This window comes from Charadrius vociferus, unplaced genomic scaffold (assembly GCF_000708025.1).
Source record: "Charadrius vociferus isolate BGI_N301 unplaced genomic scaffold, ASM70802v2 scaffold139, whole genome shotgun sequence".
Classification (NCBI taxonomy): Eukaryota; Metazoa; Chordata; class Aves; order Charadriiformes; family Charadriidae; genus Charadrius; species Charadrius vociferus.
In genome coordinates, this window is record NW_009650169.1 from 753,924 (window position 1) to 776,254 (window position 22,331).

The 22,331-nt window shown below is 42.0% G+C and overlaps 1 protein-coding gene across 2 annotated transcripts in view; it reads left to right on the forward strand.

Moving 5' to 3' along the window:
* MAP4K3 (mitogen-activated protein kinase kinase kinase kinase 3) overlaps nucleotides 1-22,331 on the forward strand; it is a 76,460-nt gene that overhangs the window by 24,769 nt on the left and 29,360 nt on the right. Inside the window, exons 12-19 of one of the 2 annotated variants that reach the window (XM_009892476.1) lie at nucleotides 2,785-2,860; nucleotides 3,844-3,902; nucleotides 6,945-7,007; nucleotides 15,027-15,085; nucleotides 16,278-16,316; nucleotides 16,618-16,671; nucleotides 21,006-21,048; nucleotides 21,957-22,119. In XM_009892476.1, coding sequence (XP_009890778.1) covers nucleotides 2,785-2,860; nucleotides 3,844-3,902; nucleotides 6,945-7,007; nucleotides 15,027-15,085; nucleotides 16,278-16,316; nucleotides 16,618-16,671; nucleotides 21,006-21,048; nucleotides 21,957-22,119 — 556 coding nt within the window. The remainder of the gene's footprint in view (nucleotides 1-2,784; nucleotides 2,861-3,843; nucleotides 3,903-6,944; nucleotides 7,008-15,026; nucleotides 15,086-16,277; nucleotides 16,317-16,617; nucleotides 16,672-21,005; nucleotides 21,049-21,956; nucleotides 22,120-22,331) is intronic. The other variant, XM_009892475.1, reaches the window with a different exon arrangement.

Genomic DNA, 22,331 nt, shown 5'->3' on the forward strand with positions numbered 1-22,331 from the left:
GAAAATACACACCCACAGTCTGTAAGTCTCTCCAGTTTCAAAAAAGTCCAAAGTGAATATAAACGGGAGGTGAAACACTGTACATATATGTTGGATCCTAATATAAAGCAAGGAAGTAGTGTGCAGTAAAAAGGGGAGAAGGGAAATAATGCTTTCGGATAATATTTCAGGGATAAACAGCATTGCTGAGCTATTCATGACTCTGTGATAGTACAGCAGTTGCAGTTCTCTAACTCTGTCATGACTTCATAGTCAAAAGTTGCCAAGTGAAGATTATAATTAGTATATAAAAGCAAAGCTAGCATACCAGCACATCAAATTTCTGACACTATTGTGTCAGATTGCCTTAATTAAAAATTGTTTTGCTACCACATATTCACCACAGAAGCGTAGCGAACATGCGCTTTTCAGAGATTACTTGGGCTAACATCATGGAGAATCAACTTTTTTCTCCAAAAAGTCAGATTTTGTTGCAGAGAACATGCTGAGAGCACACTGTTAGGATTTATGTTGCTTATCTTGGGGCTTGATTGTATACAGAAGTCAGCTAGTCTTGTACTCTTGTTAAGAAAACTTAAGTTATAGTTTCTAAGAGAACTTTCAGTAGTGGATGTAGAAAGAAGAGAGAAAATCCAATAGGGCCAAAGAAAAGAAAGCCTAGTCTTAAAGTTCATGACACTTCATCCTGTAGAGAAGTAAATCTTCTTGCAAGTCCTGAGAGAACTGGTGGGTGAAGTTGCTAAGCCACTAGCCATCATATTTGAGAAGTCATGGCTGTCTGGTGAAGTTCCTCCTGACTGGAAAAGGGGAAACATAACCCCCACGTTTTAAAAGGGAAAAAAGGAAGAACCAGGGCACTACAGGCTGGTCAATCTCACCTCTGTGCCCAGCAAGACCATGGAGCAGATCTTCCAGAAACTCTGCTAAGGAGGTGACTGGTGACAGCCACCGTGGCTTCACTAAGAGCAAATCGTGCCTGACAAATCTGGTGGCCTTCTATGACAGCGTTGGTGGATAAGGGAAGAGCAATTGACATCTACCTGGATTTCTGCAAAGCATTTGACACTGTCCCACATGACAGCCTGGTCTCTAAATTGGAGAGACATGGATTTGTTGGATGGATCACTCAGTGGATAAGGAACTGGCTGGATGGCAGTGCTCAAAGAGTTGCAGTCAACAGCTTGAAGTCCAAATGGTGACTGGTCACAAGTGACGTTCCTCAGGGGTCAGTGCTGGGACCAGTGCTGCTTAACATCTTTGTTGGTGACATGGACAGTGGGACCGAGTGCACCCTCGGCAAGTTTGCTGGCGACACCAAGCTGTGTGGTGTGGTCAACACGCTGGAGGGGAGGGATGCCATCCAGAGGGACCTGGACAGGCTGGAGAGGTGGGCCCAAGCCAACCTCATGAAATTCAACAAGGCCAAGTGCAACATCTTGATATGGGTTGGGGCAATCCCATGCACAAATCCAGGCTGGACAGAGAATGGATTGAGAACAGCCCTGAGGAGAAGGACTCCAGGGTGTTGGTGATTGAGAAGTTGGACATGAGCTGGCAATGTGCGCTCGCTGCCCAGAAAGCCTCCTGCATCCTGGGCTGCATCAAAAGAGTGTGGCCAGCAGGGCGAGGGAGGGGATTCTGCCCCTCTACTCCGCTCTCATGAGACCCCAGCTGGAGTACTGCGTCCAGCTCTTGGGCTCTGAACAGAAGAAGGACATGGACCTGTTGGAGCAAGTCCAGAGGAGGCCATGAAGATGCTCAGAGGGCTGGAGCCCCTCTGCTGGGAGGACAGGCTGGGAGAGTTGGGGGGGTTCAGCCTGGAGAAGAGAAGGCTCCGGGGAGACCTTAGAGCCCCTTCCAGTCCCTAAAGGGGCTACAGGAGAGCTGGGGACAGACTCTTGATTAGGGAGTGTTGCGATAGGACGAGGGATAATGGTTTCAAACTGGACGAGGGGAGATTTAGGTTAGATATTGTGAGGAAATTCTTTTCCTGTGAGGGTGGTGAGGCACTGGAACAAATTGCCCAGAGCAGCTGTGGCTGCCCCATCCCTGGAGGTGTTCAAGGCCAGGTTGGACGGGGCTTGGAGCAACCTGGGCTGGTGTGAGGTGTCCCTGCCCAGGGCAGGGGGGTGGATATGGTCTTCAACGTCCCTTCCAACCTAAACCATTCTATGAGGATTCTATGAAATAGAAATCCAGGCAAAAAAAATGAAGTGGAACATAAATATGAAGGTGAAATTGTAGAAACGATGGCATCACTCTTGCCACACAGCAATACACACCAGGAATACTGCCTTCTTTTCAGCTCTGAAAACCTCAGGCTAACTTCTCATCTACTTAAACTAAGTTTTGACTTTTTAGGAATCACTTTATGTTAGAAGCTTAACCTAAGTGATTGAGGTATGTAAATGAAGGAAGTGCTGCCAGTAAGTCAGATTTAGTCTTACTGCTTATTTTGGAGACTGCCAATACCTTAAACTGAAAGGCGCAAAAAGGAAATGTTATCTGAGCAAAGACAAATGCTGGCCAGTATTGTCTTTATCTGCTCAAATCCAGTGTTTGAAAAACCCTTATTTTGAAGTTGAAGACACTCTACAGATAAACTGTCTCCGAGTAATTCTAACAATGTATAAAAACGTACATGCAATCTTTATTTTTAGCTTCCGCTTGATTTCTTTCCTTCTTTTTTATTACGCTAAAGAAACCTGCTAAAAACTAGGTATACAATACTGGGTTTCAAGTGAGTGTATTTTGGTGTTGAAGTACTTTATTTTTCTCTTCTAGCCTCTTGTAGTGCCTCATAGAATTCATTCGACGAGTAGAAACGTGAGAGAAGAAAAGACGCGCTCTGAAATAAACTGTAAGTATGTGTAATGTGACAACATGAATGGTCCTTAAAAATAATCATTGCTATTCACTTATTTCAACTCGTATTCTGGGTATCTTACATATATAGACACATTTTTAGTGAAATACAGGAAAATAAAAGCTTACACTGTTCCACTTGTGGATATAGGTTCTAGATGACTGGGCAAAAGAAATACTGGTGTAAAGTATTTGAATTCAGCCTTTGTCAGCATTTCAGCAAATCGTACTATGGCTTCGTCTTAATTGAATAGGACACAACCTGAGCTCTTCTGGGAGCTGGTTGGTATAGCTTCAGATGCCGCTCCCTCAAGGATAATCAGAGCGATGCCACGTTCTGCTGGGTAACAGAATGCCAGCAGAAGAGTCTTAGTCCTTAATTTGGTATCTGGGTGTAGCTTTTGCTTTGGGAAAGGATGAGGTTGATCACTGGCCATTAAAAGTAGACTCCCTCCCACAAATTGTAGTTATTCTCTTGCTTGAATCAGAGCAATACTTGAAGATTTAGTTGTCTTTTCTTAGGACAAAATTGAGGGGAGGGGTGTTAAAGAGTATCTGTCAAAGAACTGTGCTACAAGATGTGATGAGCTCTCTCCAAACTTCATTCAAGGCTCTTTAGCGTTAGTGAATCTCCAGAAGAGCAGACCCAAGATCGAATTCACACAATGGATGTGTTTTTTCTATAAATTACAGCTGTATTGTTCCTCTAAAGAGGGCACTTTGCTGCCCTATTTGCTGAATGGTTTTCCTGATGAGTAGGTGGGGCAAATGGTGTTTGTGCTGCCTTTGTGATAAAAGAGTGTTTTCTGTGTCCTTTAGTTTCTAGCGGGCACAAGTTGGGTGGGTGCATGTGACAAGTTTCCATATGTGGGGATATGATGCACTCATTAAACTGAATTTTTCGTTTTAGCCTTTAGAGCTAAATTTTGTCTAATTACAGTCCAAATTAAATCGTTGTTTTCCTTTTCTCCTGTTTAGTTGGTCAAGTAAAATTTGATCCACCCTTGAGGAAAGAGACAGAGCCACATCATGAATTTGTGAGTAACACACAGCATGGGCTATGCTCTGCGCATGATTCTCTGTAAATATCTGTGGAGGAGAAGAAATCCAAGATGTGTAGCATACTTCCTTAGCACTGCTAGACTTGGTAGTGATTTTTTTGACAGGTTGTAACATACTGGTCCTAAATTTTTTGGTGGCATTACATTATGTGCAGCAAGACCCCTTATTTGCAGGCTCTGCTAGGTGTGATGTATGTGCTAAGCAACAGCCCTCTGTTTTGTGGGTTTCCTCTGTCCTTTATACCTCATTGCCAAATATATCATTCCCTTTATTTATATTTTTTTTAATTGTAGAATTACTGTGCGTACTCAAATGTTTCTCTCCCTTATGCTTGTATTGACAATGATTGATAATGGCAATAATAAAATTGAGAGCCTGGGAAAGAGGTAGGATGCAATTTAAAAAATTGGATTTTTGTGGGGTTGTTATTTTCCCACACAAACCATCTTTCCGTAGCCCTGCCTCACACCTGAGCCACACTGAATCTGGCAGCTGACGGATTCCGTAAGGGTGTGTTGGCAATGTTTTCTTTTTATGGACCCACCAGTACAAGGGGTACGAGAAATCAGGCAGTGAGGGAAAAGGCATCTGTGCTGTCTCACAGTAGCTTCCTCTGCATAGCTTCCTGTCTTCTATGGACACTGTTGCTTCCCACATCTGTGCACTTGGGCAGTTTCTTCACGTTCCTGGATTTAAAAAAAAAAAAAGACACTCTTTTGCTTCCTTACTGCAGATTTCTGTGTTCTCTTTGTTTTTCTAAGGCAGGTGTTAAGGTGAAAAAGTTGGCTCAGTTCGTAGGTGGGAGGGACATTGGCTTTGCTCTGAGTTGGTTTTGGGAAGGGTGTGTACCCTGGAATGTACTTCCTCTTCTGTAGTCTACAAACCACATGTGAGCTGGAGTTCTGACGCAGGTTTCCTTGTATTGCTCTGTAGTTGTACTAAAATAGCCTTCCCGGTGCCTTGTCCGTCGGTAGTGGGTCAGCTGGCTCGGGGTGTGCGAGGTTGGCTGTAATCTTGCTCTTCCTCAGCAACTGGCTGGACAGGTAGTCTGCAGTTCCTGGTGCCCGTTCGAGACAGAGGAGAATATTTTACCAAATCACACGTAGGACTTAGGCAATTATTTCAGATTTGTTATTTAGACCTTGACATAAGTGCATAACAACATCATTTAGGAGCCCTGGTTATACAAGTGTTTATTAAATACAGTAATGAAGTCCGTGTTTCTACCATAAACTCATCAGTTGACTCAAAATGATTTTTGAACTGATTCCAGGTTATCCGGGCTTTGCTTCCCTGTTGCATTGTCTGGATTATAAAAAAAAATACAATAGGTAGAGTCGTATAGTTCAAATTATAATGCTTTTGCTCCGTAAGAATTTTATTTACTTATCCACACACAGAATCATAACTGCAAAAAGATGTTAATGGAGAAGCTGAAGTTTTCAAAAATACTTTCTCCATTTGTTTCTCGTTTTATCAGTCGGTGACTATACAAAGCAGTTAGCGGACAACGACATGGGGCAGAGGTGTTTTCATGGCACCTTGGGCACCCGAGTTGCTAAACTGGGGAGAGAGATTTTCTGCAGGCATTAAAACACAACTTTTGAGAGCACTTCTCTGGCAGGTGTTTTTGGAAGGGAGGAATCCAGCCTTTTCCTACCTTGTGTGTTAGCGATTGGGACCTTCGCCCTTTGGAATCTCAGAAGCTCTTGCTGCTCCTGGAAGGCAGCAGGATGATCCAAAAGAATTCTGCTGATAAGGAAATCTCTTAGTATTGTCTGTTCCTGTCAGAGTTTGCATATTTGAAACCTGTCCAAAGAACTTGCCTCATTTCCCTGTCTGTAAGGAAGATCTATAACTGCTCGTTTGGATCTTTCTGAGGAGGGAAATTAACTGCTCCACCGCTTGTATCGGAATAAAGCATGCAGAACTGATCTGTCCTTTTCAGATAAAATTCCTTTATTTTAGGAAAGCTTATCTAGTTTTTATCTTTAGAAGATTTCTATCTTAGTTCTGATGGCGTGGCAGGAGTCTTTCTGTAGTACTGGTATAATGATTTGAGATTATTTTCAGTGTAAGCACGAATGGGAAAAAATGCCTGTTTATGAAAGAATCATCGGTTTGTGTGTCACAGGATTACTGTGACATACAAAAATGCCATGGCAAGCAAGACGGGTAGTTCCTATAAGCAAAAGCAACTGCTTACATCAAATATTCACATCTATGGTTGCTGGGTTTGTACTATATTGCCACTGGAGATTGTGAATTAGAAGAGTTGTGTTGATTCTTATGACTGCTGTTAGCTGAGAGGGAAGCAGAACTATGATTTTGAAAATGCTGATGTTGGGTCTAGAGGCCAAAGAAAAAACATACTTTTGTCATTAGATATAGAAGGAACGGACAATTTAAATTGGCGTGTCAAATGCAAACAAGAGAGCTGTTCCAAGTATGGATGCTCTAGCAGAGAGCCTTAGTGCAAAGCAGGCTGAGGGAGAAGTTTGTAACCATCTACACGCTCTGGGGGAGAGAGTCTTTTAAATGGAAGTGGAAGCAAGAGACGCTTGTCTCTTCCTCCAGCAATTAGAGCGTGGATCCCTTTTCATTAAAGCCATTCTTCTGACCCTTTTGCTTCTGTCTCACTAAAGCACGCTTAAACTTTATGCTTATTTACCCGTGGGTATGTGTGCACAAGCCGAAGGACTGGACCACTGCAGCACGATGAGTTATTGCTGGTGGTGCACTGGTTGAACTGGTACATACTTGCGTCTTACTGGGGCAGTTTGTTGCTCGTTACCACAGCTTGGGCGATGAACAACAATTCATTATGTTGCTGTGATTCGGTAGTGTTTGCTAGTGGGACCATACCCTTAGCTTTGTTCTATCCCCAGAACTGTCTTAACATGGTTTGAGTTTCAACTCATGACTTTTTGCTAGCAAGAAAATTTCCCTGTATGTATACCTGGCTTTCAGTCACAATGTAAATAACTTGAGTTTTTTGATCTCTATCTAATGAACAGCTTGACAGTAGCGATTTTTTGGACAATTCAGAAGAAGTATACTACACTGCAAGATCTAACCTGGTATTTTGCATCTTATGCCTTTCTTTATCAGTGTTAGTTTTGTCTTTGTGCTCCTTTTTCAAAGCCCGTGTTTTGTCCTGTTGTTGTACTGGTGTGTTCATCTGTGTAAAAGTCATGCAATATATGGATGAGTCTATATGTGTATTTCTGTAATGTGGGAAGGAATTATTAGTATGGGCCGTATTGAAAGTATTCGTGTCTAGCTGAGTCACTTTTATAGAAGGGGTTCAGTATTATGCACTCATTCTAATTTATTTAGCTGCCTTGTGATGTATAACTTGTTAAACTTGTGGAGGGTGATTAAAAACAGAAGACACGTTCTCTCCGTGTTTTTGACTGGTAATTCCTTTAAACAGTCCCATGAAAGACTATTAAACTATATAAATGTAAGTCTCTGAAATCTCTAGACAGTAATTATGTAACAGAATGAATATAGACTTAATACAAATAACAGAAAGTGGGATCGTAAGTGTTTTCAATGGCATTTGGCATCATTTGTAGTCTGATGCGTTTTCCACATTTTCTTACTGCACTGCTAAAAAAATTGCGTGTTAGCATTACAGTGTAGAAATTACTCTAGAAAGTGAGTTTTCTTATTTCTCTGCTCTTTAGGCACTATGTAGTTAGAAAAGTAATGCATTTAAACCTTGGCCATCTTCATATACCGTTGGGAAAAAAAAAAACCCCGAAGAAACATTCTGCACTAAATGAAAAGCATTATTCTGCTAACTTTCTTTGATTTGTGAAATGTTTAATATAAGTGCATTGAGAGGAGAATGGAAAACTGGGGTGTTTAGGAATGTCTTGTTTTGGTTTTTTTATTTCATGTTTTTTGTTTGGGATTTTTTTGTTTGTTTGGCATCGCTTGGCTTGGTGTGACTTGAATCTGCCAATACCCAAGTTACTGAGAGCGCGTACTGTCCTCCCTGTTTGTGGAAGGAACTTCCTTTACTGCTTATTTATTAAAAAAAAAAAAAAGTTTCACAAATTGTTTTTAGATTGGTAGCTTAGATTTCTCTGTATGCGGTGGAAAGACCTCCATCCTGTGCAATTGCTCCGTTTTTGGGAGTGTGGTTTTGGTTTTTCGGTTTGGTTTTATCTTTTCAGTGTAACGTTTTTTTAAAATCTGTCTTTTTCAGGTTACTTTCAGTGTTGTCACATATCTTGTTAGCCTAGTAGCTGTGGATTTAAGTTGAATGAGAAGATATTTCCTGACTGGACAGTCCTTTCCCATACTTCTTTTGCCCCATACTATTCACTGCACTCTTCAAAAATGATTACTATGATAAAGCTTATAAAGTAATAGTGTTGTCACAATCTTGAGAGAGTTTTTAAAGGCATTTGACAGCACTTTGTGTGTTTTACTGCTTTCTTTACAACCTCCCGTGTTCATTGCAAATCAAAGAGAATTGCGATTTGGTTGTAAAGCGTTACCCGTTTGTGAGATTTTTTGTCCAGTAAGACTTAATCCTTCTGGAAATTCGAATAAATATTTGGTAGTCGGTTCGGTCTTCTGTCGTGGACCAGGACGCACTAGTCAGACTCTCTCTGTCTCTCTCCTTCACCGACTCCTGCCACCTGCTCTGTGAGCAGTGGTTTCAGATATGTTCAGTGAGACACAACATGTGGATTTTTTGAACATTATCAAGGGGAAAAGATTATACTTTTGCATGAACTTAACATATCACCTACTACTGGGCTCTTTCCCATGCCGTTCAACTGGTTTTATAACCTTATGAGCGACAACTCTTTTACAGAGCTATATGTGTATAGTGCAGGGTCCTGCACCTGGGGAGGAAGAATGCTAAGCACCAGTATAGGTTGGGGGTGGACCTGCTGGGAAGTAGTTCTGAGGAGAAGGATCTGGGGGTCCTGGTAGGCAGTAAACTACCCATGAGCCAGCAATGTGCCCTTGTCGCCGAAAAGGCCAATGGAATCCTGGGCTGTATAGGGAAGAGTGTGACCAGTGGGTCGAGGGAGGTCATGAAGATCTGAAGATCCAGTGGCTAACTGATTGGATCACTGTTGGTCTTGTATTGTGGCAGCCACCATGATGACAGTCTCGGGGATCTACATGAGTTGGCATAGTAGTTCCAAATTTCTGTTAGTTGAAATGTTTTTCTATAATTAAGTGTATGTTCAGAAATAGTCTCGAGTATATGACATCCTGAGGAAGAATGTGGTCCCAGAAGCCCCATTTCTGAGAAACAGAGCTTACTGTTGTTCTGATTCAAAACGAAAGGTCGTGTTCAGCAAATAGTAATATTTTCTTTCAGGTTATTCTGATCTGCAATGAAATATTGTGGCAAAAAAAAATAAATCTTTTTTCCCTTTCATAGTGAGCTGAAAAATAATTCCAGTTCATATACAGTAGACCGAGTTGCATGCCTTCTGAAGTTATAAACATCATCAGAGAACCCCCAAAAACAGATGAGGTGGGAAGGAACCCTTCGAGATCTCTGGCTTACTCCTGCTTAAAACAGGGGCAGCTTCCAGGCTAGATCCAGAGATTACTGGGCTTGTCCAATTGAGTTTTTAGTCCAGGATGGAGACAACTGAGCATCTCTAGGCCCTGTACCCGCTCCCACGGGGAGGAGGTGGTTCCCCATGGCAAAAGTTTGCGTTATTGACATTTGTGCCTGTTGCCTCTTGCCCTTTCTGTCTTCTCTGTAACACCCTGTGGGATAGCTGAAAACAGCAGCAACTTTTTCCAGGCTACAAAAGCTCTATTCTTTCAGCCTTTCTTACTGTGCCATTTGCTCCATCACTCGAACAACCTTAGTGGCCTCCTGCTGGCTTCCCTCCAGCCCATCAACGTCTTTGTCCTGGGAAGCCAGAACTGGACACCACATCCAGCTGTGGCCTCCCAAGTGCCAAATAGAGGGAGTAACCCCCTCTGGCTTCACTGTGGTTGGCCACCTGTACCACAAGTACGTGCTGGTGATGTGTAGTCCCCTCCTTGTCTGCTGGGACCACCAAACCCTTTTCTGCAGTTGCCCTTCCTGCCCCCCCTAGCCAGCTTGTCCTCACCATCTTCTCGTATAGATGGTTGGTCGGTCCTAGCTGCAGGACTTTTCAGTTGGCCGTGTTAAACTCCCTGGGGTTTTGTTGCCTACTCTTCCAGCTTGTTGAGGTGGTTCTGACTAGCAGCCCACTCTTTTTTGGTTGGTGGTTGGTGTTTTGTGTGCGTATGTTTATTATATGTTAGAGAGTGGTCCCATCATAATGTTGGCCAGCTACCTCAGCACCTTGGATGCATTCCACCTGGTGATAGTCTGCATCATACTAACTGATTTGTAACTCTATAGCTAGTGATTTTTGGGTTTTTTTTGTATTTGAGGAAAAATGTTTCTGCATTGGACTCTATTTAATTTAGCCTGGAGTATTCAACACACAGTGAGAAGTGTCGAATTCTACCACCTTAGAAAGTGACAGAGGAGTTGAACAGAACTTGGATTTGATATCTCAGGTTCCAACGTACAGTTGTTTTCAGTTGTTACGAACATTCATTTTAGACTTCTTTAGCAAAGAATTGAGTAAGAGGTTTGCAATTACGGTGCAGTCTGCGCTGTTGTGTCTGCCAGATGCATTTATACATTTGGTCCTGTTTAAATAATTTGGTCATGGTTTTGGGTGGGTTTTTTTGTTGTTGTTGTTTTGGTTTATAAATATATTTGGGGTTTAATGATTTGTAATAGTTTTTGATAACGCTTAATTTTAGGTATGCAATGTTTCAGCATAGCTGTTCTGTGTTAGTTAATGATTTGTGACAGAAAAACTAAAATATTGGTAGGAACAGATTGAGTTCAAGAGATCAAGATAGATAATAGAGAACTTGCCCAGAAGCCTTTTTCTTTAGTTTAAGTAATTTTTCTCCTCACTACGCAGGCATACATATGCTTTTCCTTTGTTACAAGCCATGAAGACTCCTATCCTACTTAGTTGCAATATGGTTTTAGGGTTATGTTAGCTATTGATGCTGAATTTCAGAGCAAGTCTTCATGCTTTTTTCAGCTTTAGGTAATGCAATGATGGGTTTATGTTTGGCTTTAAAAAAAAGATCTAGTGATGTTGGCTGTTCTGTTAAGTTTAACAGCTCACTGGAGGTTTTGCAGGATACATGCAGTATTTACTGATGATTTTGTATCAAATATGTAGCTAGAAGGTTTATAAAACTATAACTTCTGGGTATATTTGGAATAGAGGGTAGAAGAAAAAAGGCATTGCACTTTTTAAAAGCTCTCTAGCTCTCAGTATTTATCTGTCCAGAGTGCAAAAGAAGGAATTTCCCTAGCAATGGATTACTTCACCCCACGTTTGGAGTGAAAACCAGCAATATTTAAAGGGCTTAGAAGAACACTAACAAGGTAGTTAAGGCAAAAAGTACACATATCCAATCAGAATCATACTCAAATAAATGCTAACAGGCAGTGCAATAGTAAACTGAATCACAGAACAGGAGGCGTTAGAAGGGACCTTCAGAGATCTAGTCCACCCCCCCAACAGCCCCAGGGCTCTCAGCCTTTCTGCATAAGAGAGATGCTCCAGTCCCCTGAGCATCTTCGTAGCCCTCCAGTAGCCCCCTCCTGGACTCTCTCCAGTAGTTCCTTGTCTGTCTTGAACTGGGGAGCCCAGAACTGGACACAGTGCTCCAGATGTGGCCTCACCAGGGCAGAGTAGAGGGGGAGGATGACCTCCCTCGACCTGCTGGTCATGCTCTTTTTGAGGCACCCCAGGATGCCATTGTCTTGTTGGCCACCAGGGCACGTTGCTGGCTCATGGCCAACTTGTCCCCCAGGACTCCCAGGTCCCTTTCCACAGAGCTGCTCTCCAGCAGGTCAGCCCCTAACCTGTACCAGTGCATGGGGTTGTTCCTCCTTAGGTGCAGAACCCTACACTTGCCCGTGTTGAAGTTCATTAGGTTCCTCTCCGCCCCACTCTCCAGCCTGTCCAGGTCTCGCTGAATGGTGGCACAGCCTTCTGGTGTGTACTACGCTCCTCCCAGTTTTGTGTCACGAGCAAACTTGCTGAGGGTACACTCTGTCCCCTCGTCCAGGTTGTTGATGAATGTGGTGAACAAGACTGGGCCCAGTACTGACCCCTGGGGAACACGGCTAGTTACAGGCCTCCAATGGGACTCTGTGCCGCTGGTCACAACCCTCTGAGCTCTGCCACTCAGCCAGTTCTCCATCCACCTCACTGTCCATTCATCTAACCCACACTTCCTAAGATTACCTATGAGGATGTTATGGGAGACAGTATCAAAACAAAGCTTTTGCCCCGAGAAGCTGTGGCTGCCCCATCCCTGGAGGTGTTCAAGGCCAGGTTGGACGGGGCTTGGAGCAACCTGGGCTGGTGGGAGGTGTCCCTGCCTATGGCAGGAGGTTTGGAAAGCAATAGTCTTTAAGGTCCTTTCCAACCTAAACCGTGCTATGATTGTGTCCTTTTAAAGCATTTAAACCTAAGTAATTTTGGCAGATGTCATTTTTCATAAAGAAAATTCTAGTAGAGCTTAAAAAGTCTGGTGGCAGATGAAGGCTCCTTATGTTTTGTGGAGGTTTGCTTATTTTCTCTTATTAATTTTCCTGTAATTGCTGTCTGATATATATAGCTATACATTGCACAGTGTGTAAATTAAAATGGAGAGATGTTTTGGCTCTGCCTGTCATAAGATCTTGGTTTCCCACTTTTCATTAAATGTAATTTTGCAACATGTAGACAAAGCACTTGTCACTTCAAGGTGAAAATCTCAGCTTTCATTATACTGATCTGGGGTTGTTTTTCTCAACAGCCTCCCAGTCTCTATTCTGGCATCCTCTCACATAGACTCACACAACCTGTTTAACCTCCTTGTTTGTGAGTCTGGTGACATCTTATATTTCCAGTCTTGTTATTTTCTGCTCTATAGCCTGAATCCTCAAAATACCTGTGCTTACCTGTGGAAGTTTTTGAGACTGCATAGAAGGTAATATAAGTACTCAAAGCAAAGGAAGTTAAATGTGTGTTTCTTTGTGGTGGATTGGAGTACATCAGTTGGTGGTGAGGACCAGCAGAAAGGAATTGCCTGGATAAAATGACACATATTGGGAAGAGACTGAAATTGGGGAGGGTCTGGGATGGCCTTTCTTGAGGGAAGGAGGCTTGCTGAGCTTGTTTGGAGCAAGGAGCGGGAGGAGTTGAGATTGGGGCGTAGGAGGAGGATGAACCTGTGAAGAAGGAGAGTAAGGACAGCAGAAGGGATCAAAGACGCCCACCACCGAGGCCTGACCTCTTCCAAGATGTGTATTGCAGAGCCCGGGACACGTTCCTGGAGAGGGGCAAGCCTTCTTTCCTGCCGGCGCGGCCACTTGGGAGCCATTCTTTCCCGCCACTTGACTTTCTAACTCCACTGACAGATATCTAGGGGGAAAGTCAGGTGGCCCTTGTCAGTCAGATCCATAGAAATGGATGGGATTTGGTGGTTTTGGGGTTTCTTAGTTTAATTCTAGAAAAAAAAGATGTGTAATGAAGTTGGTATGAAGGTTGAAAAGTCAATCTCTCTGTGGTTCAGGAAATGCCAGCATCTGGCTTGCCTCTGCCTTTTTATTCAACCTTTTTATTCAATTTTACTGTTTTTTCCACAATATGTCACTTCTCTTGGGAAAATATGGGAAGTTACTGAAGCAATCAAATGCTACTGACAGCTGTGGTAGAAACACCCATGGGGAAACTACTACTTAGCTTTACAGAGCAGAACTGAGGGTGCAGTAGACCACCTGGAACTCCTCGCCGAGCAGAACACAATAAACGTAGGTTTGTATTAAGGTGGTGGCCCTTCAGGCTAGAACTGAAAGCTGCAGTGGCTTCTGCTTCATCCATCAGCTTGGAGCCCTGGCAAATCTAGTGTAAGGCTTTTCCTCTGTTTTTTAAAAATGGCCTTTTGAGAGATCAGCCCCATGAGTTGTAGTCATCTAGTCCAAGCTTATTGCCATTGTAGCTTGGATATCTGGGCATCTTTCTGAAGGATAGCATGCTTTTGATACGGGCTGCAGCTGAAAGGGGCCTGTTCGACAGAAGATGTTGGGAGACCTTTAAAATGTTTCCTGGAAAGGAGCAACGTAGCTCCATTTATCACAAACTTAAGTGATCGATAACTCATTCCTCCTGGTGAATCCGCTCAGTATTTGGGGAGCAAATTTATGATCAAATTTTTCCTGTTGTGATCCACCTGAAGAAAAAAATACCCTGTAATTATAGCAGTATACTCCCGCCAGATGCGGATCTGATGGTGCTTCAATACGGTCCCTGTATTCCCATTAATGCATTAAATTTGTATGCCGTATGGCGTCCGTTGAATAATAGCGTTGGAGGCATATTGCCAGTTCCTTTTCTAAGGGGCCCGTGCTCCGTGATTGCTTGAGCGCTTGACTTTGCTGTTACTATTGTGTTTTTATTTTTGGGACAAAAGGTGATCTTAAAGTATACATGCTAACGTACATAGTTATCCTTAAAATATGTGTTGCTATTACCAGAGATATAAAAACGCTTTTACTGTCTTCTCAGCTCATTTCTTTAATGTCCCAGTGTGCTAAAGGCATTTCAGGCTCCCTGCCAGAACTACTCCCCATCTGAAACAAGTACTATAATGTACCAGTGAGGGATGGGAGGGTTCTCTACAGGGTCTGGTAGATCACAGTGTCCTTTTTTTTTTATTATTCTTTTTTTTTTATTTGTTATTATTATTATTTTTGCTTTGTTTCCTTTTCTGCAGCTGACTTTATTTGAGCAAAGGATCTGTGTGTCCGATGAAGGGGCTAAGGTCAGAGTTTTAAAAGGAATTAGAGATGCAGCAAACTGGCGGAGATATTTTTTTTTGGGGGGGTGCGATTGGCCTGAAAGTGGTGTTAGGGGCAGGAGGGCCAGAGGAATGAGCGTGTTTGGTAGCTCAGGTGCTGCAGGGGGGCTAACAGCAGCATGACACGGGGTATGTTGTTGATGCTCGTGTGTTCGTCTTAAAGATTCGTTCTCTTGTTTTTGTAGGACCTACAGCTAGAATATGGTCATGGTCCTCAGTGTGGCTACTTCTTGGGTGCGAATAAGTGAGTAAGCAACAGCGTTTTCTGTCTTTAATTCATTCAAGGCTATTTTGATATAAAAATCACAAACATGTATTAAACACTTTAGCTGAAACAGATGTAGCAAAACATGTCAAGCTTGTTTATATCAGTTACATTTTCAAAATCGCTATTTCTAAAGTAATAGTAATTCCAATGATAAAGAATTACAGCACTTTTCAGTATCTGAGGCTGTGTTGACCCTATTTTCTCTATGGTGCTGTAAGCTGCTTTTTAAGAGCTGTTATCTTGGCCTGCTTTTTAACAAAATCTTCTGCGTGATGGGTCCCACAGAGCACAATTTTACCCCGTGTAGGAACTATCAGTGCTGCTCTTTGACATTGGTTCATGCCCTGCTTCATGTTGTAGGGCACTAGGAACATTCAATTATAGATGCTTTGAAAAGTAAAACTTGCATATCTCAGCAAAGTCCTTTAACTTCATGTTCATATATTTAATAATTTTGTTGTATTAATCATATGAAATAGTTTTCCATGTAATTCTTCCTTTCCACCCAATTTCTTAATTTACATTTATGCATGTCAGAATTAGGATGCCCAGCTTTGCTTTGCTAAATTAAATCATACTTTAAAAATGCAGAAAATCTAAGCATAGAACATATTTTTATAGTCTTTTACTTGGGGAAAATACAAATACTGATATCTTTCAAAATCCTGTTGTTTTTCATCCCTGTGTTTTGCCTGCTATTCCTTCCTTTGTGTTCTCAGACAAAGACAGAAAAATTAAGAAGTTAAGAATGATACAAAGATTAACTGGGGAAGAATGAATTTATTCCAATAGTAGTTTAGTCCTCCTGTCAGTCTGATTTATTATTTTTTAAATTATTATTATTTTCTCGGATAATGTGGATTTGTTTTAAATTGGATCAAGCTAAGACAGTCCTTGTTTTAGAATACAAGGATCAAGGACCACTGCACTTAATAGCAATGCATTAATAAACACATATGAAAGTGTGTTGTGTAAGAAATAGAAAATAAAAAAAATGCAGCTATGTTCATTTGTACGTGGATGTTTGATGTATGTTCTGAAAGCCAGCTGAAACAACATGCTTTGGATTATTTACTGATAGAATCATAGGAACATTTGCCCTGGCTTTTGATAATTAAGTTTGTGTGCCACAATTAAACTGTGTTCTTATTCTTATTTAATGCTGAAGGAGTCTCTTAAAATCAGTTGAAGAAGAACTGCATCAGCGGTAATTCTATTCTTTTTTTTTTTTTTCCCCATCTTGTGTGTTTCAAAGTCATTTGTGTGTTGATTTCTTATGTCTGTCACAACTAGTTCTTGTTTGTCCCTGTACTTGCTGAGAGGATATGGGAGAGGCTTAGTTGTCTGGATTGCAGCTGTGCTTTAAGGAATAATAATAATCTTAAAAATCTAAAAGACAGTAAAATTCTGTAAAAGAGGTAGTAGCCCTTGAGCTCAGAATTTTTCACAGTAGCCAAGCTAATTTTAATACAACTCACTCAGCCATAGTACTTTGTTCATTTTCTTAGGGGACACGTGGCACATTTAGAAGATGATGATGATGCAGACGATGATGCTAAACAGTAAGTCCTTTCTTCTTGTAAAAATAAATATATAAAAGCTGTTTCTTGACTAGGTGAAAATTTTAAAAAAAGTTCAATCGTGTTCTATCCCTAATAGTGTGGGATTCTTCTGTAGCATTTTTAAAGGTAGGCATTTAATATTGTTCTTAGATTACATCACCAGAATTTTTCTTATTCTGATTATAAACTTGTGATGAATTAGGGGGGGGGGGAAATCTTGTCCTTTGCTGGGTACAGTTGTCCTTTTATCTTCTATTATTGAACAAAATCTTTTCATCATTATGTGGAGCCAGTAATTTGTCTGACCCTGGTCCTGCTGTCTTCTTTAGAACTGATGACTGTATACAAAAATAAAGCTCATTAAAAATACGTAAAATATATACCTAATTGTCTCTCTAGATGATTGAGTTTATTCTGTCCACATCCTTAGCTAGGAGGATGCTTGTATGGGTGCCTGATTTTAGAACAGAGCTGGCTCCCTTACCACGGACAGAGCAAGGTTACGTGACTGCAGAGGCAGTACCAATAGGCATGTGTTAAAATCATTATGCTCATATTAAATTCCACTGGTATACGTATTCCTGGGCCCTCTTTGATTGACAGATGAGAAATGAAGCAATTTAAAATGCACAGCCAGTATGTCAAAACTTGCATTCCTAAATAAATCTGATGTAAAACCAAAAAGGAAAGATGCCATTGAGACAGAATTCTTGTTTGCTTTCTGTTAATGGATAATTTTGAAAGCTGTTGCTTCATACCAGAAACCTGTAAAACATGTATTATCTACTGCTGGCATCTATCTCTTACAGAGAACCAAATATGCCTCTCTTTTTATCTTGAGTTATTTTACTGCTGTTCTTTTATAACAAAGATTTTTATTGCTGTACTGAGCATGAGGGACAGCCCCCTTCAAGAGGGGTAAAGCTACTGATAGTGTGATGTCAGCTAGGTGACAAGTCCATTAAACTTGCATTGTTTAATGATCAACTCCTTGAAATACAAGTATGTTTGCTGTTTGACACAAGTGAGATGTATAGAAGAAAAATTATTTTAGTTAGTTTTTAGCAGGCTTTTATTCCCTTGCTAATTCCTTAAGAAATTCTTTATATTTCATTATTAAGTGGTTGTTTAGGGGCATGATTGATTATGCAGTTCAATCATATGAAGCTCCTGTGCCTTGTCTTTAAGAGGAGGAGGTTGATAATGCTCCTCTTTGATTTGCTCCCCTGCATTTGGACCAAGCTGAGAACCCGCTTTGCTCGTAGCTGGGTAGACCTTGGCAATGGTAACTCAGGCTTCCTGCGCTGTAGGATGTATCGTCCCCTGTAGCTCCACTCCGATGGCCTGCAGTGAACGTGCTCTGCGTACCTGTGCTGCTGCAAGCCAGCTCAGCTTGGTTCCTCCCTCAATACTAATCTCTGGATGTTTGTGCACAGCTCTGTGTATGTTCTTTTTTGCTTAATGTTTTCTTTTGGGTTTGTTTTTTTTTCCCCCCTTCCCCTACTTCTTGCTTTGTTTGTGGCCAGTATCATCAACTTCAGTAATGTTCCAGGTTTTGGAACCTCTTGATCCCCGCTGTCTTGAAGTGCTTGCACTGATTTCTTTGTCCAGTGCTTTGGGACCCTCGTTCCTTTCACAAATCTCATCAGAACTTTCAGACAGCATTGGCTTTAGCTGCTTCTGTTGCGATTCTGTAGATTTTCTCTTTCAGGTTAAGCAAGAAAGAACCTGATAGCTTCCGCAGAGGTTCCAATTCATATGACCCTAAGGACAGTCACCAATGGTCTTCCAAAAAAGTCCTGGCGGTTTTTGCTTCTTCCCGTATTTCATCCTAGGTACTCTTGCCCTACAGAGAGGGCCTGACAATGTCCTGTCAGCACAGGGGAAAGCCTTGAATGCTGCAACCTTGGATCAGAGAGCTTCTGCATCTGTGCCTTTTCCCTTGGGATCCGCTTGAGCCCAAAGCTCTGCTGTTGGTTCATTAGCTCGGTCTCGGATATCTTCATGAGCTTCTCTTGAGAAGCTCAACATGAGCCGGCAATGTGCACTCGCAGCCCAGAAGGCGAGCCGCATCCTGGGCTGCAGTAAAAGCAGGGTGGCCAGCAGGGCGAGGGGGGGGATTCTGCCCCTCTGCTGCACTCTGGGGGACCCCACTTAGAATACTGCATCCAGCTCTGGAGCTACCAGCATAAGAAGGACATGGCCCTGTTGGAGCGGGTCCAGAGGAGGCCATGAAGATGCTCAGAGGGCTGGAGCACCTCTCCTATGAAGACAGACTGGGAGGGCTGGGATTGTTCAGCCTTGAGAAGAGAAGGCTCTGGGGAGGCCTTATAGCCCCTTCCAGTATCTGAAGGGGGCCTGCAAGAAAGGTGGAGAGGGACTTTTTACAAGGGCATGGAGTGATAGGACAAGGGGGAATGGCTTCAGACTGGAAGAGGGGAGATTTAGATTGGATATCAGGAAGAAACTTTTCCCTGTGCGGGTGGTGAGCCCCTGGGGCAGGTTGCCCAGAGAAGCTGTGGCTGCCCCATCCCTGGAGGGGTTCAAGGCCAGGTTGGACGGGGCTTGGAGCAACCTGGGCTGGTGGGAGGTGTCCCTGCCCATGGCAGTGGGGTGGAACTAGATGATCTTTAAGGTCCCTTCCAACCTAAACCTTTCTATGAGTCTATATCATCTTTCTCTGGAGCCCACTGAAGATTCAAGGCTTTTGTTTTGTTTGCATTCTGCGAGATGGAGCTGCAGTTGAAGAGCACATGTGACATTGATCACTTCTCCCTTCAGATCCAGAACAAAAACAATGAAGCAGCTGTACGCCTTCCAGTCCAAACTAATGCCACTGCTTGACTCTGAAGCTGGGTGATTCACAGCAGCAGAGAGTCCAGACACTTCAGGGAACAAATAGAATTATCTATCTTCATTTAATTTTGATCCTTTTGATATTTCTTTTTCTTTCATGTGTAGCAAAGCTGATGATGCTTGAACTTCTTGGTCATGGAAGCTGGGAAAGCGGAAATTACTGGGCCACTGTCTGGTGTGATCAATGGTGACAAACTGCATGTAAACTAGGGCACGCAGTCCTGTGTACAACCATCTGTCACATTTATGCCAAATCCTTGCCTTTTTTGCTTTTTTACATTTGGCTGCCCTGTAATGCTGTGACAGCTGTCTGAGAGGCAGGGAAGAATATGAAACTACAAATGGAGCTCAGACACACACGACTGAGGTTTTAAGCTTGGTCCCATGTTATGAAGAGAAGATATTTCCACTGCCATAGCAGCTGAAGTGCATGACACAGGGTAACCCATTCGCATAAGTGCCCTTCCAGCTTCTCTGAAGTCAAAGCAACTGATAAGATGCCAGGACAAAAACTCCTGAAAAAAATGAAGCAAAGCAGACAAGTTGCTGATCTGTAAACAAGCAAAGAGATATCTTACTACTTCGACATTTTCCCCAAACTTTGAAACATAATTTAAAACCAAGGAAAATACTGTGCAAGAACATCAAGCTTTCGCAGCTGTATTCCTGACTTATTTAATGGAAATAATTTTCTGTTCCAAAGGATTAGGAAGCAGGACAGTGTAAGAGGTTTTTAAAAACATAAAAAATTGAGGTATTTAGGATTTTTAAAAAATGCAACATGTTCTTTAAAACAGAGAACCAGCAGAGGAAAAATGCTCCTGATGCTTCGGCTTTCTTGTTTCCTGCTGATATCTTGGTACTGTTGACCCAAGCTGTTGAATTGTTCTTGCATTAAAAAGTTATCTTTCCCAAGATTTCTGTGAACAAAGAAGCTCATTGAAGAAAAAAACCAAACCAAACCAACCCAGACAGTAGGCTAGCCGTCCATTGCAGATGGATTTTGCTTTCATGTGTAAAGCTATTCTGAAGAAGTCAGTGGTAAATCTTTCAAGGAATGGTATCCATCAGTTTTTCTTGTAACTCTGATTTCCCCTATATACCTACAGATGGCCCTTTAGGAAAGCTCACTGATATCCTAAATTTTTCTCCTCTCAACAGAGTAGATATCAGGCCTGCTCTGCATCTCCCTACTTTTTTCTGCTCAAGTGTCAGCGTCTTAAATCAGTTCATGTCACTTTGCCCTCCCTCGGCACGATCTGTGATACTTGTTTTTGGATGGTATCTGTGGTACGCACAGCAATAACAGTGTTTGACCGTGTTCGTCATGCGGTTATTTGGATATAATAGTGCTGTCGACAAGTTAATAGTGTGTGTTTGTATGGCATTTATAAAATCATGTATCCTCTTGAACACTGCAATAGGAGGTTCAAAGAGCTACACTGCGTAACAATCTGGTTTGTTTCTTTTCTGTGTAGTGCTACTATGAAACCTAAAGTGCCACCTCCTTTACCACCAAAGGTAAGTGAGGGGGATTTTGCTCCCCAGAATAATGGGACACCTTAAATAAACAGATGCAGAGGTGTCTAAATGACTATACTGACGTTTCTCTCACTTGAGCCATGACTTCAAGACTTGAATCAGGTTTTAAGCCGAGGGTGTATCCAGGGGGTTGGCCTATGTGTTCGTAGCCTTTAGTTTTTAATAAAGAGCTGCCAAATAAAGTGTCTGCTTGCTAACTTTTGGTGTCTGAATGGGGGTCGTCAGAAGCATGCCTGGATCAGATTAGGCTTTTGCATATTGCCGCTTGAAGAGTAAGTGAATCTTTTCACGCTGAAGTTATCTTAATATGAGCAAACAGAAAAAGAAAAAAAAAAACCTTACTTTTTTTTGGTCTGGCTGTCAGTTCCCCAGGCAAAAACTGCAGGTTTGATTACTTACCCTCCTGCACTAACTATCTTTGCATAACTGCAAAGGATTTTACAAGCAGCATTAGCGCAGCTGGTGTCTGAACGATGTTGCCCTTTGTGGTTACATCCCCTATTTGAGATTCTTTACACAAAGTTCTGGCCGAATCATTGAATGTTCCCTACTTTCTACTTCAGCGTCTGGTTTGGTCCTCTGTAGTCATAAACAGTGACATTTCCACATGCCCAATAATTGTTTAATGTGTCACTTCGATGTTATGATTTTGATTTAGTCCTTTGTCAATAACAAGGCTTTCCTTATTGCTATGCATTTCCTTCTAGTTTGTTTTTTGGAAGAGATTTGCAGGGAGGAACGTGTTGCTTTATCAATTTACTTGTGAAAATTCTGGGATCCAAATATTGCTTGTGGGTTGGTTTGTTTTTTTTTCCTCATTGAGAAGTAGCATGGATGCTTTGAAGCTTTTTTTCATTATGCTTTTATTATTGCTGTGTCTTTTTCAGCCTAAATCCATCTTTATCCCCCAAGAATCTCATTCTTCTGAAAATGATAGTCAAGGGACAATCAAGAGATGCCCAACATCCGAGAGTCCGGCAAAATCTGCATCTCAGGTTCCACCCAGACCGCCACCTCCTCGGTTACCTCCACAGAAATCTAATGCTTTGGGTAATAAGAGTGACACCAAGAAGTATACAAATATTTCTTAAATAACCTAATGTGATTTTATTTCTACATCCTCAGCTATGCACCCATTAAAACATACTGTGGTAATTTCTCTGTGATGGGCAAGTGATAGAAAGTGCATGAAAGCCAAAATGCAATACGAAAGTGTGCTTAAAGTCTTAAGAGGGTCAAACGTACCTTCTACTAAAGCCACT